At 43.5% G+C, this 17,033-nt stretch overlaps 2 protein-coding genes across 2 annotated transcripts; both read left to right on the top strand.

The window, feature by feature from the left end:
- Positions 1 to 1,810: 1,810 nt before the first annotated feature.
- LOC103699337 (retrovirus-related Pol polyprotein from transposon 297) lies at positions 1,811 to 4,603 on the top strand. The gene has a single exon (XM_008781367.3). The coding sequence runs from the start codon at positions 1,811 to 1,813 to the stop codon at positions 4,601 to 4,603; it is 2,793 nt and encodes a 930-aa protein (XP_008779589.2).
- Positions 4,604 to 9,251: 4,648 nt separating this feature from the next.
- Positions 9,252 to 13,870, top strand: LOC103722855 (nascent polypeptide-associated complex subunit alpha-like protein 1). Its single transcript, XM_008813552.4, has 4 exons — positions 9,252 to 9,407; positions 11,468 to 11,549; positions 12,908 to 13,038; positions 13,135 to 13,870. Exons 1-4 carry the CDS (start codon positions 9,348 to 9,350, stop codon positions 13,465 to 13,467), a joined length of 606 nt encoding a protein of 201 aa, XP_008811774.1. The 5' UTR covers positions 9,252 to 9,347; the 3' UTR covers positions 13,468 to 13,870.
- The last annotated feature ends 3,163 nt before the right edge of the window (positions 13,871 to 17,033 follow it).

The following is a 17,033-nucleotide window of genomic DNA, read 5'->3' as shown; positions in this document are numbered from 1 at the left end:
AAAGCATTGATATGCCAATTTAAGCTCATGTAATTTGCCTGTTAAATTTAACAACTACAAAAGACCTGGTGAAATGTCTAAAACCTTCACTGGCCTAGCTTTCTATATGCTTGGTATGGGTGCTTCTAACAGTCTTTAGGCATTTCAGATTTGGTTTGGATGCTACTGTAGAACTTGATAGTCGTAAAACCTAAATATACAACCACTTTAGGAGGAAGGCTCTTTGATGTCCCTGATTTGCTACTTCGGATTTATAAGATTTATAGTTCATGATGTCAGGATGATAACACCCATAACTCATTCCTTTAACATAATATCCCACATGCCTCACTCGAACAACTTTTTTCATTTTGATAGGATTCATCCACTTTCACCGGACCGAATTTTAAAATTAGCAAGCAACTCCCTAAATTTAAATCATACTATGAAGGTGTTTGTTTTGATGTCAATATTGGGATGATGAGGGGTGTCACCACAAGTAGTAATCTTGGGCATTCTCTTTGATGTAAGTGAATGAAAAAGTGAGGAAATCGAGTTCTCGTTTATTCCAATTACATTGTTTTCATGTCAGTTTGAAAGGAAAGGAAGCTGGTCACTAAGGTGGTAGCACAGTTAGAATGGGGCTTTGCTTCCACTGATGTAGTCTAGGTTCGAAACGCGCGGGCGTCGATTAAATGTTGGGGACCGGATGCCCCCCGCCTGTCCAGTGGGGTTATGAGCAAAATTTCTACCCGCATCAAACATTTTCTGGTGGAAGGGGGCCTAGTGGGGGCTGTTACCAGTGGAAGCTGAGCTTCGGCATGGCTCATGGATCTTACCTTATTAAATCCACAATTGATCCAACCTAATCAAACTCGAACATGATTGACATTCGGGTTTTGCTATCTTGGTTGGACCCAAAACCTGACTTGATTAGACCAGACATAATTCAACCTTTGTTGTTCAGCTCTGACTTGATCTATAACAAAGAATGCAACTGAAGTTGAAGGAAACATAGCTTCATATCACGTAAAACAAAAGTTGAGAGTGAAATAGCAATACCTTTTATCCAAAATGCTATCACCTCTGTGACTTGGCTGAAAATATGGGATATCTGCTCGAGAGATTCCTTGCTATTTAGATTTTTTTATAAAAAAATTGAAGGCCTATCACCACTCTTTACTGGTGCTTGGCACACACTATACATAAAATGAAGTAGAGATAATTGTAACCATTCTATCATATATTTTTATTTATATATAATGCAAACTCTCGTCAGATGCTTCAAGAAAATATTCGACCTTATATGATATGTTGATGGGTGCATCGGGCGTACCCGACCCCAACAGATCTGAAGACCGAACCCCCGCTATCTGGGGGCCTTCTCCCACGTCCCCATGCTGGAAGCAACACCGGAAGCGTCCACGAAGGAGCAACACCGCATGGGAAGGGAGCACGTGCAAGAGCGGGCCACGATGGAGAAGGAATAGCTCACCGAACAGAAGGATCTGTTGCGAAGACGAAGGCGAACAGTAACCATGCACTCGGCCACTACGTAGAGGCTGGGAGTTAATTCCTCAACTCTTCGACGGGACAGGCGGCCTTTTCGGAACGTCAGTTGTCAAGAGCTATGGCAGGGGGAAATAAATGAGAGTGTAGGGAGGGGGAGTATTTTATTATTGCATGAATTGTTTTAGTATCTAGTGTTTTGTGGTTGCTCTCACCCGAAGAGAGACCTATATTAAATTTAGCCTTGTGTTCCCATCCATCTCTCTACGTCCGCCTTCCTTTTCCTCTGATCGGGACCTATCACTGGTATCAGAGCCTGGGGATGACGAACAAGGAACGGATAGAGCACCTTGAAGCAGAGATGAGTACGATCCAGGAGGAGATACGCAATATGGAGGCTCGCATGGATGGGCGCATCACAGAAGTGTTGGAGGCCCTCCGTCATCTCCAGATCTCAGCTCCGACTCCATCTCCCTTCGAGCCAATGCCGTCCCAACCTCCATCACCACGAGAAGGCGGATACGGCCGAAGAGAGGAGCCCGTCGGAAGTCTATGCCACCCCAGAATGGACTTTTCTCGGTTCACCGGGGACGACCCTATTGTTTGGCTCAACCGAGCTGAACAGTACTTCGATACCCAAGGAGTTCTGGGCAACAAGCGGGTAACCACGGCCTCGTTTTACTTGGATGAAGAGGCAAACCATTGGTGGCAGTGGTTACGCCGGACGTATCAAGATGAAGGAGCCGTAATCACCTGGAGGGTGTTCGAGCGCGAGTTGTTGGCTCGGTTCGGGCCGAATGAATATATCAACTTCAATGAAAAGCTTTCACGTGTCCAGCAAAATGGGACGGTGAGAGAATACCAGCAGGAGTTCGAGAAGCTAGCCAACCGGGTCCGGGGCTGGCCTCCGGACGCGCTGCTGGGCACCTTCGTGGGAGGACTCAAGGAAGACATTGCCAAGGAGGTACGAATGCGGCAACCTCACTCCTTGCGCGAAGCTATTACTATTGCTCGGATGCGAGAGGAGCGGCTAGAGCAGAAGCGGAGAGCTGGTCGGATTACCCCACTGCGGGCAACCGGGGTTTTGCGACTACCAAACCCGACTACGCCTGCACCGCGGTTTCCTGCTCCGACGCCAATCCGACGTATCTCATGGGAAGAAATGCAACAACGACGGGAACGTGGGCTATGCTTTAAGTGCAACGAGAAGTTCACACCCGGACACCGGTGCAAAACTCCTCACGTTCATCTAATAGAAGCCGATCCCGTGGAGGACATGGAGGGAGTAAGCAGCGGCGAGGCCGACCTTCATGGCGAGGGGCAGTCTGAAGGAGAGGCGCAACCGGTTATCTCCCTACATGCTCTCTCTGGATGGAACGGACCAAGGACGATGCGAGTAACGGCATGCATCCAGGGACAACCCTTGACGATTCTCATCGACAGTGGATCAACTCATAACTTTGTGAGTGACCGCATTGCCCAGCAACTCCAACTGCCCCTTGACGCCACCGTCCAGTTTGGAGTTCGGGTGGCAAACGGGGAAATCCTCCAGTGTCGGGAGATGTTCCGGTCAGTGGAGGTCGAGCTGCAAGGAAAAAGGTTCTCTGTAAACTTTTATACACTGCCGCTTGTCGGGCTGGACGCTGTCCTTGGTGTACAGTGGCTAGAAGAGCTTGGTCCCGTGGTCTGCGACTGGAAGCAGATGACCATGAAGTTCTGGAGAGACGGCCAGGAGTGCAGACTAATTGGGCAGCCGTCAGAAACCGCCAGAGCTAGGGAATCCCAAGAAATGCAACGAGAGATCAAAGGGAAAGCCCAGCTTTTTGCCATCATGGTTAAAGGCTCTGGGGAACATCACCTAGAGGCTGAAAGGAGAGAGCTGCCCCAAGATCTTCAAAGACTACTGAGAAGGTACTCCTCGCTCTTCCAAGAACCCCGAGGGCTACCACCGGAGCGATCTTTTGTCCATCGTATTCCCCTACAAGCTGAAGCGTCAGCTGTCAATGTCCGTCCCTACCGTTATGCCTACTATCAGAAAAACGAGATTGAGCGCCAGGTAGCAGAAATGCTGGAATGTGGGATGGTTAGGGAAAGCCATAGCCCTTTTTCATCTCCTGTCCTACTAGTAAAGAAGAAGGATGGCACCTGGCGATTCTGCACAGACTATAGGGCTCTCAACGCGGTGACCATCAAGGATAGATTTCCTATCCCTACCGTCGACGACATGCTGGACGAACTACATGGAGCTCGCTTCTTCACAAAGCTGGATCTTCGGGCTGGATACCACCAAATTAGAATCCACCTCGAAGACGTCCATAAGACTGCATTTCGCACACATCATGGCCATTTCGAGTATTTGGTGATGCCCTTCGGGCTGTGCAACGCCCCTTCGACGTTTCAAGCAGCCATGAACTCCATCTTTCGGGAGCACCTGCGCAAGTTCATCCTAGTATTTTTTGATGACATCCTGGTATATAGTACCACTTGGGAGCTCCACCTTTTTCACCTCAATATTACTCTGAAGATCCTCTCCGACCATCGCTTCTACTTGCAGCCCTCCAAGTGTCTGTTTGGACAACAACAGGTTGAATATCTCGGTCATCTAGTTTCGGCTGGGGGAGTGCAGGTGGATGCCACAAAAATACAGGCGATGCAAGACTGGCCTCGACCCACGACGGTGATGGAGTTGAGGGGATTCCTCGGATTGACAGGGTATTATCGCAAGTTCGTCAAAAGTTATGGCCTCATCGCAGCCCCACTGACCAGTCTGCTGAGGAAGGGGCAGTTTCAGTGGAATCTACAAGCCGAACAGGCATTTCTTCACCTCAAGCAAGCCATGACGACCACTCCCGTACTAGCCATTCCCAACTTTTCAGAGACCTTTGTGATTGAAACCGACGCTTCTGAGAAGGGAGTGGGAGCCGTGCTATCTCAAGGAGGGAGACCCATTGCGTATATGAGCAAGGCGTTGAGTGTAATCAAAAAGGATTGGTCCACATATGCCAAGGAAATGTTAGCAATCATGGAAGCTGTGCGGATGTGGCGTCCATACCTATTGGGAAGAAGGTTTCAGATACGCACTGACCAGAAGAGTCTACGATACTTTCTGGAGTAGCGCGTGAGCACGCCGGAGCAGCAGAAATGGGTGGCAAAGCTACTAGGATATGAATATGAAATCATCTACAAACCGGGTAAAGAAAACTCGGCTGCCGATGCTTTGTCTCGTCTTCCTGAAGAGGCCACACTCCATGGTCTAAGTCGACCATTATTCGAGATATGGGAAGAGATTCGAGTCGCCAGCTGTGAAGATCCTTACCTACAGCAGAAGAGACATCAGATGGGAGCAACGCCTGATCGCATGAAGAACTATCAGTCCAAGGAAGGCATTTTATATTATAAAGGCCGGGTTCTAATTCCCCCCAGATCACCACTCAGTGAACGGATAATGGCCGAATACCACAACACAAAAGTCGGTGGCCACTCCGGAGCTCTTCGGACCCTCAAACGAGTTTCACAAGCTTTCTACTGGAAATCCATGAAGAAGGACATACAAAGGTTCGTGGCTGAGCGTGTTGTTTGCCAACAGCACAAATACGATGCTCAAGTACCAGCCGGGCTACTCCAACCTCTACCGATACCAACCCAAGTTTGGGAGGACATCTCTATGGATTTCATCGAAGGACTACCATATTCCAAAGGAAAGAACGTCATAATGGTTATTGTCGATCGCCTCACCAAGTATGCACACTTCTTGCCACTTTCCCACCCTTACACAGCACGAGGAGTGGCTGAACTCTTTGTATGTCAAGTAGCTCGACTGCATGGGATGCCGAGATCAATTGTGAGCGATCGGGATCCGGTGTTCGTAAGTAACTTTTGGCGAGAATTCTTCAAACTTCAGGGAACCTTGCTCCGTATGAGCACGGCATACCACCCTCAATCGGACGGCCAAACTGAGGTTGTCAACCGGTGTGTCGAACAATACCTCAGGTGTTTGTGCAGCCAATATCCGAAGAACTGGGAACAGAATTTAGCATGGGCAGAGTACTGGTACAACACAACGTTCCATTCCTCCACCGGCACAACCCCATTCCAGGCATTATATGGAAGAGATCCCCCCACAATCGTAAGGTACATGGAAGGCCTGTCTGCAGTAGAAGAGGTTGATCGAGCCCTAGCCAACCGAGACCAACTGCTGAAGGAGCTAAAGAGCAACCTGGAACGGGCACAAGAAAGAATGAAGCAGCGCCACCAAGGTGGTAGCCTAGTGGTACTGGGCAGCAATTCTAACCACAAGGTCCCAAGTTCGAATCGCTGCGGCGACGATTAAATTGTGGACCGAAGCTCACTACTTTGGCCACTGCTTGGACTTGTGGTGTAGGACCGCTCTTGAACCGCTAGTAGCCGGGGTGGTGCCGGGTGTGACGTACTCACACGTGGGACTCGAGCCAGAGCTCAAAGGAGTAACTGAGCCGGGCCCACGGGTGGGGAGGGTATGAGTAAAACCGGTCGGGGTGCCCAACACACGGCCATTTCTGCCCGCATCGAACATTCTCCTGGCGGGGCGGGGGCCCAGTAAGGGCTGCTACGCGGGGGTGGGCTTGTCCCTTCCTCCCCCCTACCCCTTTTCTTTAGCAAAAAAAAAAAAAAAAAAAGAAAGAATGAAGCAGCAGGCAGACAAAAAGAGGAGGAAAGTTACCCTCACTGTAGGAGACTGGGTATTCCTGAAACTTCCACCGTACAGACAACAAACGATCTTCCGGCGAGCTCACCAAAAGCTCGCCCAGAAGTACTTCAGACCCTATCGCATCCTCGAATGCATCGGGCCAGTAGCCTATCGACTAGAGCTGCCTGAGAACGCGAAGGTCCATTCTGTGTTTCATGTTTCTCTTCTTAAACGGAAGATAGGAAATGGGCAAAGCCCATGCACAGATCCTCCGCCTATCCAAGAAGATGGCCATCCGATGTTGGAGCCGGCATCCATCAAAAACTATCGATGGGTTAAGAAAGGAGGAAAGCTCATCGACGAGGTCCTAGTGCAGTGGCGTTCCTTGCCCGAAGAAGACGCTACCTGGGAAGAATACAAGCTGTTGAAGGAGCGATACCCTGGAACAAACCTTGAGGACAAGGTTGTTGTTGAAGGGGGAAGGGATGATGGGTGCATCGGGCGTACCCGACCCCAACGGACCCGAAGACCGAACCCCCGCTATCTGGGGGCCTTCTCCCACGTCCCCACGCTGGAAGCAACACCGGAAGCGTCCACGAAGGAGCAACACCGCATGGGAAGGGAGCACGTGCAAGAGCGGGCCACGATGGAGAAGGAATAGCTCACCGAACAGAAGGATCCGTTGCGAAGACGAAGGCGAACAGTAACCATGCACTCGGCCACTACGTAGAGGCTGGGAGTTAATTTCCTCAACTCTTCGACGGGACAGGCGGCCTTTTCGGAACGTCAGTTGTCAAGAGCTATGGCAGGGGGAAATAAATGAGAGTGTAGGGAGGGGGAGTATTTTATTATTGCATGAATTGTTTTAGTATCTAGTGTTTTGTGGTTGCTCTCACCCGAAGAGAGACCTATATTAAATTTAGCCTTGTGTTCCCATCCATCTCTCTACGTCCGCCTTCCTTTTCCTCTGATCGGGACCTATCATATGTCATGATTATTCGTGATTATAAGTGTCCATCTCTAACTATAAATCTCTTATTAATAAATATTAGCTATGTAAAAAGAAACACTGGCCAAGAACATGCTTTGAATGGACTTAAGATGAGCTCATGGGGCTCTATCTGAGTGACTCTATCTAGCTGTATTGAGAGAGAGAGAGTGAGCTCCATGGGTGTGTTATGGGTGAAGGGGTTGCAAGCCTGTTGCATGAAATAGGAGTGGCAATGAGAGGCGTTGGATCTAGTTTGTGTTGAACTTTCTTATCCATTGCATGGGTCAGAATTTAAAATATGGACCCAACCTATTTATTAGATAATTAAGACAACCAACATGTATGATCTCTTATCCTATTCATCAGATTTGACATGAACATTAATTGGCCTATATGTTAGATTCATGTTACATAAATTGGATCTTAATCATGTCAAGACAATCGAATTATTTAACAGGTTGAATTGGGTTGGGTAAGTAAAAACTACAAGGTAAACTAATCCATTTAATAAACAAATGAATCAGGTCCGCCCGTTTATAATATGAGCATGCTATGATAAATCAAGGTATGCTTATCTTGGGTCAGATCTGTGTCGAATCTTTCATAATATATGTGAAAAGTTCCTCCGAATTTATCTATCTATTTGAACCAAATCATCCATAACCAAGTCTATCAAACCTAATGCAAAAAACTACCCATGTAGTTGTACTTATCCGCATGGACAATTTCTCCTTCGGCTAACAAAGCAGTGCAATTATGAGCCTCTTTATATGTATGGCATATTAAAAAGGAGATATGCATCATGTGAGAGAGGCAGGAGCGCCTTGCAACCATAATAGAGATGGATTAATTAGTTATTTAACATGGTATAAGAGTGCAAGTTAGATGGAGGTAGTGAGTGTGGGTCCCCCTCCATGCTAAATACTTATTTAATTAACTAAGTTATTATCTTATCTTATTTCAATTATTGTTATAATTCATTTGTCCTTTCATGTGTTTGATATGCTCGATCTGGTCTGCACATGTGTACTCAAAGGGCCGGTTAGTTAACATGGTATTAGAGTCGATGGTTTTGCTTTCAAATCCTCTTAGTTTTGGGTCTATTGGATAGTTGACATCCCTCCCTAAGGAGGTGTAATTTGCTCCAACAATTCATTTAGATGGCCAATGAAAATGAAGCAAGCCAACTTTTATAGTTATCTTGAAGGGAATCATCAAAGTTGATCTTGACCTATCCATACTATAGGTCGTGTTTGGTTAGTAAACAAGATAGCCTAATCAAGTCAAGGCCATCCACCAAAAGCGAGTAATGGGTGTAAGATTTTTTCCAGCATGATAAAGTTAATGAGAAGGCATGATCACTTTGCTTGCTGTCTGGATATATGAGAGCAAAATGCTTCTAAGCTTCCTCATCCTAGTCTACCAAATGGACTAGGCCATTTAGCACTTGATGGCAACTATGGAGTCGTCGTTAGGGTTGATCGATGATGAATTGAAGGCTTTTCAAGAGTCAACAAGCAACTTCTATTTCACATCAAACTTCTAGCATTTGCAAAGTAATATGATAATATACTTTTCTTTCACTAGATAGAAAAAGATGATCCACTTAAATAATGGTACACATAACAAACAATTTTGATCAATGGGATCATATTTATTCAAGGAACGATCTTGCATTTGAATACACCACTTTGAACATGGAATGATCAATAGTATATTCTTCTTTACTTAAAGACACCCTACATGGGTTTGGGTTTTATCTTTTACACAAAAGAATGATCGATCTCTGCATAGATCTCAAATCATTCGAGCCTCGCCAAGGTGAATCTTTCTTTCTGCAAAAAGTACAACCCATCTCTATTGTGAATAATATGAAAAGACTAACCACTTATATAAAAATATGTGTAACAAACAATTTTGATCCATAGAATCACGCCCATTCATTAAATGAACATCATCTTGAATATACCATGCTCATCATGCAATGATCAATGACCATGGGCCATTTGAGTTCAGATCCACCCACCAGTACAAAACTTACAACAAAGGAGCAGTGGCAACTTGGTAATTTCAGCGCAGCCGAGGAGGTTATATAAACGCTTCGATCTTGCGTTCGCCTTCGTCTGTGTTGGGGCTTGGGGTTTTTGCCTAGGGTTTTCATTGAGCGGCGCCCTCTCCACTCTCTCCTCCGATCCAATCGCCATGACCGCCCAGACGCAAGAGGAGCTCCTCGCCGCTCACCTCGAGCAGCAGAAGATCGACGTAAGCCTCTCCATCTCGTCTCCGTTCCTCTCAGCTCTTCACCCTTCTCGATTTGAATCAGTTATCTTGTATTTCTCCTCTCTTTTGCTTTTGGTGCTGAATGGATGTAAGATTTAATCCCCGCAACCTTAAAAATCCAAAAGTTGGCCCTTTTCTTTCTTATCAATCCGATCTTTGCCCCGTTCTCTTTTATTATTGCTTGGAATATTGTCTCTATGGGATATCTATCTATAATCATAATGAGGTTTTGCTAGAATTTTAATTTGGAAATTTTCCTTTTTGTATGTTGCTCACGATCTCCCTTGACGCATATATAAGCTTACTATCACCTTGCAATTTTTTAATGGTAGATTGATAATATATGCACCTCAAGCAATTTGAGATCATGTCCAATCATTAAATAAATTAAGAAAAGTAGGAGCTTTGCACAATATCCAAATAGCAGTATTGGAAGAGATATAGAACCACACTATCTCGTGCTAAGTACTTTGAGTTAGAACTAGATGTGGCAAAAGAGCGGAGACGTCTGCAGATGACAATGTTAAATGCCAAAATTAACATGGTCCGCTTATTTGATGGTTGGGTTTACTCCATTATAAATTAAAGAGGTGCCAGTTCTTGGGATTGGTTCTTATAGGAAGAGGAATTCATAGGGAGTTTTGCAGGAAATTGCTACGGTATAGCCTGTTCAGAATTGTCTAATACATCTGAAGTGAACTTGGTGTTGGTATCTCGGAGAAAAGAACAGTAAAGGATTTAGATGTTAAACACAATTATGCGGAGTTTGTACTATGCAGTAGCAGTTTTAGATGTCAAGCTAAACTGGAGGTTTGAAGCATCTGGGAATGGAGAGTAAAATTTCTAACACATGCATGCCATCCAAGTGGTGACTCAGATCTTCTGGTGTCATATGAGGTTATTGTTGAAATTTCCATATTATCATTGCTAATTTCATATGAAATGTACTGTGGCATCATCATAAATGGTATGAGATGGTGTTCCTTTTTCTTAAATTTGTCATCATCATTGCAAACAGATCTTGGTCATATAAGTTGAAGTGAGTCAATTGCATGAGTGGAATCATATGATCCTTTGATTGTGAGGGTTCCTTCTAATGATCAAATGGTTCTAAAGTTTTGGAAACTAGTGATATTGATGATGGTATTGCCCCTTTTTATATTTTCATGTCTACACTTGCTGGCAGCCCCCACCTAGTTTAGTAAAAGAGAGCTAGTAGCTATGCAAATAATACATTTTTAAGGATAGCTTCTTGGTTATTTTATTGAATGATCCAAGGCAATAAAAGGATTAGAGGCACAGTAAAATTTTTGGTCTGAATGTTGCTCCCTTTGACTTGTCCTACTGGATGGTGAGTTATTCTGGATGCGTGTTCACTTTTCTTTAATTGTAGAAATTTACCTAAGGAATTCGCTTGCTTATAGAAACTTGCAAAAAACTGCTTTTATGCGAAATGCATCACAAAGCAAAGGGGATGAAGATAAGCCATTTCCATGTTGGAAGCATTAATCTTTGCAGTGTCAGGCTGGTGGAACTGTGGAAGTGTACTTTGAAGCGATGCCCAAACATCTGAACCAATAATTTCTTCAGTTAAAAAGCAAGAACAAACATGATAGTGCCTTCTTGACATTCTTTAATTTTGTCATCTTTATATATGATATTTTGCATGTTGCTTCCCTTTGGGAACTAATGTGATAATGGTCAGAAGAGTGATGAAGGTTAACATTTAGCTCTTGATATCCACCCTCTTCTCCTTCCTCTCTGTCAGTAACTTAGTAAATCATGCATAGCCATGTTAATGTGCACAACTTGATGCATGATGCTATGTGTGCCTTAGCATTCCATGATCCTGTGTACTTTGGAAGAGAGGACTTATTCATTGTATTCCCTACATATACTGACATGAATATGCTCATTATTATTGTATTCAATTTTTCTTTCAGCTAGACCGATGTCAAAGATATTGTCTCTATTGTCCTATCTTTTTATTGATTTTTATATACTTTAGTGTAGTCAAGTTTTTATATGAATTCTCTATATAGCATGATGAGCCCGTGGTTGAAGATGAGGATGACGATGAAGATGATGAGGACGATGATGACAAAGATGAGGATGACGCTGAAGGTAACTCAAACCTTTTTCTGTATACCTCAGTCTTGAAACCTTTTGCATTCAATTTATCAGAAACCCATAAGCCCAAACTTGAAGTAGGAAAAGCCCCTGTAAGATCTTATACATTTCACAGCAGTGAGATACATTTTGCAGTTTTGAAGCATGAAAAATGATATCACTTCAACAAGCTTAGTAACCTACTCATTTGCTTAGTTGAAGAAAAATAGTGCCTTGAAAATTGTAGAGTCTATGAATGACAGAGCTTCATTCTTCTCTTTTTGAAAATTAAAATAAGAAATTAACGGGCTTCTTCATTGTTTGATATCTTAATCATGACACCTCAAGACAAGTCAACAATAAGACTCATCTGTTTTCCCTTCTGAAGTGCTTCATATGACATATTTTAGTTGCACTTTACCAACATATATTTGCTGCCTTTTGCCTGCACCTGTTGGACCTTTTTATATGCTATTTAAACACATTTCTGTTAACAGGTTTGATGAAATGGCTCAAAGTAACTGAGTGGAAAAGAAGGCAACTAGGAAGTCTAGGGTGAGGCCTTCTACGAATTAGCACTAGTTGCAATGCATGGTTTTGACGGATGATTTTGAGTGTGTCAGGTGATATTGGGCAAAATCCTAGTCAGATATGTAATCAGATTTGATATAAGAGCAGAAAAAATTAGAGGAATAGGGAAGAAAGTTGGATAGACCTGGAGGTCTCTGGTAGGGGAAAAGGGTGGAACAGAATGGTTAGGTTATCTTATTAATTATATTATTTGAAAATTACTCATTCTGAAATTTGGTAGAGCTGGCTCCTTCTTCCAATCATGGAATAGCTAATCAGCCCTGCTACAAGTATACTTAGTCTGAGTGAGACACCTTATTGGAAGGAAATAGAAAAGACAAGATATATTTCAAATTTCATTCAAAACTCAATGGCATATTCAAATAAAATAAATGAAAAGGAAGAGGAAAAATACTAACCTACCAGCCGCCATCCCCCAAGAAGTCTTTCTTTAATGTGGGAGAATAACTCCTAAGTTCCAAATTATGCATCTGCAGGCCCTAAATAGCCTATTTATGTGCTAAACTTCCCTCACCGAAGCATCCCCCAACTTTTTTCATGCATGCATGCAGTGATGCCGCACTCGTACGGCAATGCGGTCCTGGTTGCAAGCCTTTTTCGTTTATACAGTTCTGGCCAAATAATTAGCAACTGCATAACCTGTTTGCTGTTTTGTACTTGATGTTATGATCTCATTTTCTATAACAATGTACCCCAGATACCTAAGTCTTCCACCACCTCTGCTTGTCCTTAAATCTCGCTTATAGACGGTTGTCATTTTACTGATTATAACTAATGTGCAGGACAAGCAGGTGATGCTAGTGGAAGATCAAAGCAGAGCAGAAGTGAGAAGAAGAGCCGGAAAGCCATGTTGAAGCTTGGGATGAAACCTATTCCTGGTGTCAGTCGTGTCACCATAAAGAAGAGCAAGAATGTGAACTCCCCACTCCCTATCTCATCATTATTGCCCACATCATTTATTTGCAACATCTGTTTTTAATTTGACCTCTTTTTTTTATTATACTTTCAGATATTATTTGTCATTTCGAAGCCAGATGTTTTTAAAAGTCCAACCTCAGACACCTATGTTATCTTCGGGGAGGCAAAGATTGAGGACCTGAGCTCGCAGCTGCAGACCCAGGCTGCTGAACAGTTTAAGGCACCTGATCTGAGCCATGTGATCTCGAAGCCTGAGACATCTGCCATGGCCCAGGACGATGAAGAAGTTGATGAGACTGGGGTTGAGCCTAAGGACATCGAACTGGTTATGACACAGGCTGGAGTTTCAAGATCCAAGGCTGTCAAGGCACTCAAAGCTGCAGATGGGGACATCGTTACTGCAATCATGGAGTTAACTAACTGATGCGAGATCTCTGGAGAGTTGTTTGTCTTTCAATAGTGGCTAGATTTTTGTGTTTTCCGTGCGGTCTGTGGGCCGAATTCTTTGCCTGTCTTTGCTGCTTAAACTGTTAGTCATACGGACTATCGTGTTGTATGAGTAGTAAGTAATGGTGCTTTTATTTTTAATTTTTGCCCCGGTACATACGCTTGCTGTCGGAGGATGTTGCTGCATGGGATCCCATTCAATTTCAGTATAAAGATCAGAGCCAGGATCTTGGTAGGCTGGCACTGGTGAAAACAGAAGTGATATATTTTTTTAACCCAGTCTGCTAGTCTGTCTTGTAACACCCCTGGATTTTCCATTTCGTCCCACAGGGCATATGAATTTTATTTCTGCTGTTCCTATGTTATGGATTTCCATATCAGATTGCATGTGACACCATTCAAGTTTTCAGTATCTGGATTAAGACTAGTTTTAGCTTGTACTTTGCTTGAAAAGTGTTAGCGTTCCTGTGGACTATTTGTGAGGTGCCAAACCGTATGCTTATATTTTCAGTACAAGTAGTTGCAATGGTCCCAATTTTTGTGCAATATTAGCAAGCAGTTCCCATCTATAACGTCCAACCTAACGACAGTCTAAAAGAGTAATCGGTAGAGAAACAGACTCTGTTGGCCAAAGTGTAATTGGATAAAAAAACTGTACCTGAACTGAAGCATCACAGGTAATCGAGTGACCTTATTACCAGGTATCTTGAAACTGGCTGTTTAATTCAATCTACTTGCTAATAAACGGACAAGTACGTCATACATTTGAGCAGCTGAGACTACGGAATAAGCTGGCATTGAAAGTGGCTCCGTACGCAAAAGAGAAAAGGAAAAGAAGATTGGAACTGGCTAAGGAAAAGAAAATTGGAACTGGGTAAGGGGCGGTTCGGCATCTCTTCCAGTTTCCAGTTTTTTGTTTTCATTTAGGCTGGAAGATAGGCGAAGGAGTCTTGGGATGGGGAAACTAACAATGGAGATGTCAGATCACACCATCCTCATTGATCTAACTCGGATTGGTATGCACAAAAAGAAAGACATGAAACCCTACAGTGGATGGAGTTGCCCAATAATGTGATTTGCTGTTTATAGGTCCATTGCTGGTCAGTCAGCAGAAATTCTGGATTGTCCTTGATTTTTTTTTTTTTTTGATAACTAAAAAATAGGCCTGTTAACGAGCTGAGTCATGGGAGGCTTGGGCTCGACTCATTTCACAGAATCTCAGGCTCGAGCTCGGACTCGGACTTGGTACCGAGCTCTGTATTGGGCTCGAGCTTGAGCTTGCTTGGCAAAGCAAAGGCTCAGGCTCCGGCTCGGCTCGTTAACAGGCTTACCCGCCGACACCACCTCCTCCCTACCCCGACGGGGAGCCAACGTCCCCACCGGGATCTAGGGATCGTCGGATCCAGAAGCTGCCCCCAAAGTCTCGACTCAAACACTAAACACGACCATATAAATTCAAACTCAAACGTCAACGAGAAACAAGATGCTATTACTAGATCTAAGGAGTTCCACACCAAAGAAGACAAAATGGGAACAGATTTGAGAATAGAAGAGAACGAGAACTGCATCGGAAGTCTAGAGTTTGGGAGGATGTACCTCTCTTGGCCAGCGGTGTCCCAGATCTGGGACGTGACTCTTGTGCTGGACATGGGACGTGACTCTTGTGCTGCTCGGGCTTGGCTCGAGCTCTTGTGCTGGGAGGAGCATACGTTGGTCCCCCAATTAACGACGCCTCTTCCTCTCCTTTTTCTCCATCCCTCCTCACCCTTCTCCACCGTGTCCCTCCTCTTCCGCTGCTCCTCCTCAACCTTCTTTTCCCCCTCCCACCCTCCTCCTCCTCCTCTTCCTCCTCCTCCTTCTCCCCCCCTTTCTCAGTCTCCCTGCTCGCCTCTCCTCCAGCCGCCGCTTCCTCCGGATCCCTCGCCGCTTCCCCCTCCCCCAGAGGAGATCCATTCTCCGAGCTCTTCTTATCCTCCTCCGAGCGTTTCGGAAACCATCAGATCGAAGAGAGCACGCAAACCCTAGAGGAAAGCAGGGACTGTGTGAGAGCCGAGGGTTTTAGTCTTGCATTGAGGTGGCGGGGGTCGGAGAATAGAAACGGGCGATGGATGGGTTTGGAAAATTTAATGAGGGCTCAAGAGCTCTTAACGAAAAAGAAAAGGAAATTGATAAATAAAATGGCGGTTTGAATCGAATTTGATCCATGAATCTAAGAAATAGTGAGAATTCTTGATCTCTCTCAAACAAAAAAGGGAACATAATCCCACTTTAGTTGAATTTCATTATACCCCTTCCTTCTAAAATAGAATAAAGAGTAGATTCAAAATTAAGGTAAGGAATAAGAAATATGAAAATAAGGACTTCTGTTATCCATTTACATTTCTACTTGAACCAAAGCGGGACCTATTTCATTTTGGGGGTTATCAAATGATACATAGTGCAATATGGTCAGAACGGGGTATGTATTATGTATATAATTACAGTAAGAAAAATATATATATCCCGCAAATGGTCAATTGTGAAATATCTCGTTTGTTGAAACGATTCCTAAAAAAAGTAAAAAAAAGCAGTAAGAAGAGGCAATACAAAAGTGTGTAAACTATAAAAACGAGTCAAAGTGGATTGGCCCACACTAGCACTTCCACGTAATAACTCTACCAAAGGCGATTGGAATGGATTCACAATAACTCTGAATTTTTTCTTTCATATATATATATTCGATAGATTCGGGTCGTGATTAATCGTAACTCCATACAGATTACTTCTCAATATAATTTCTCAGGAAGAGGAAGAACTTAACATATTTAAGTTAACATATTTAACTTAACATAACATATTTAACTTGATAATAGCTAAAAATATTGGTCGTATGTTATTATTCCAATTCCCCGAGTGGTGGAATTTGGAACATTTCAAAAACTTGGGGATCCAACTACAAGGATTCATTGATATCTTCTTTTTATAAAGCAAATCGACTTCGATTCCTGAATGATCCACATCACTTCTGGTTGATAAAGACAAGATATGTTTTGACCAGAAAAACCCGTGCTCGAAATAATAAATTTTATCGAGTACGGGCTTTGATTTGATTGCGGTTCACTGCATTTATATAGTTCCAATATAAGTCCTTCTGTTTCGTCTGTGATTGTGGAATTGAATGAAATGCAAAAAAGAGATGAACTCAAAGATAGTATCTAGAAGAAAAAAGAAAGGAAAGAGGAATTGAATGAAAGAATGGTTCGAAACAAAGAAATGCAATAACTAGAACCGTATACATATGTATTTACAAAAACTCCATTGTGGGTAGAAACTCAAAATGAGATATCGAAATAGTTCTGACGATTCAGTAATAGTCACATATCGTACCATATTACACTAAATAAATATCTGTATATGATCCAGTGTTGAAATAAATTGATGAGATTTGGTCCCATCGGATCTAGACAATCTTATTTTTTTGGACGGATTCATGCAGAAAAGCTAACATAGATGTTATGGATCTAATTTTTCTCTTTGGGAATACATCGATCTTCTATAAAGGAG

Source organism: Phoenix dactylifera, unplaced genomic scaffold, assembly GCF_009389715.1.
Source record: "Phoenix dactylifera cultivar Barhee BC4 unplaced genomic scaffold, palm_55x_up_171113_PBpolish2nd_filt_p 001418F, whole genome shotgun sequence".
Lineage (NCBI taxonomy): Eukaryota > Viridiplantae > Streptophyta > Magnoliopsida > Arecales > Arecaceae > Phoenix > Phoenix dactylifera.
The sequence above is the reverse complement of the archived record's forward strand: the minus strand, read 5'-3'. Positions and strand labels throughout refer to the sequence as shown.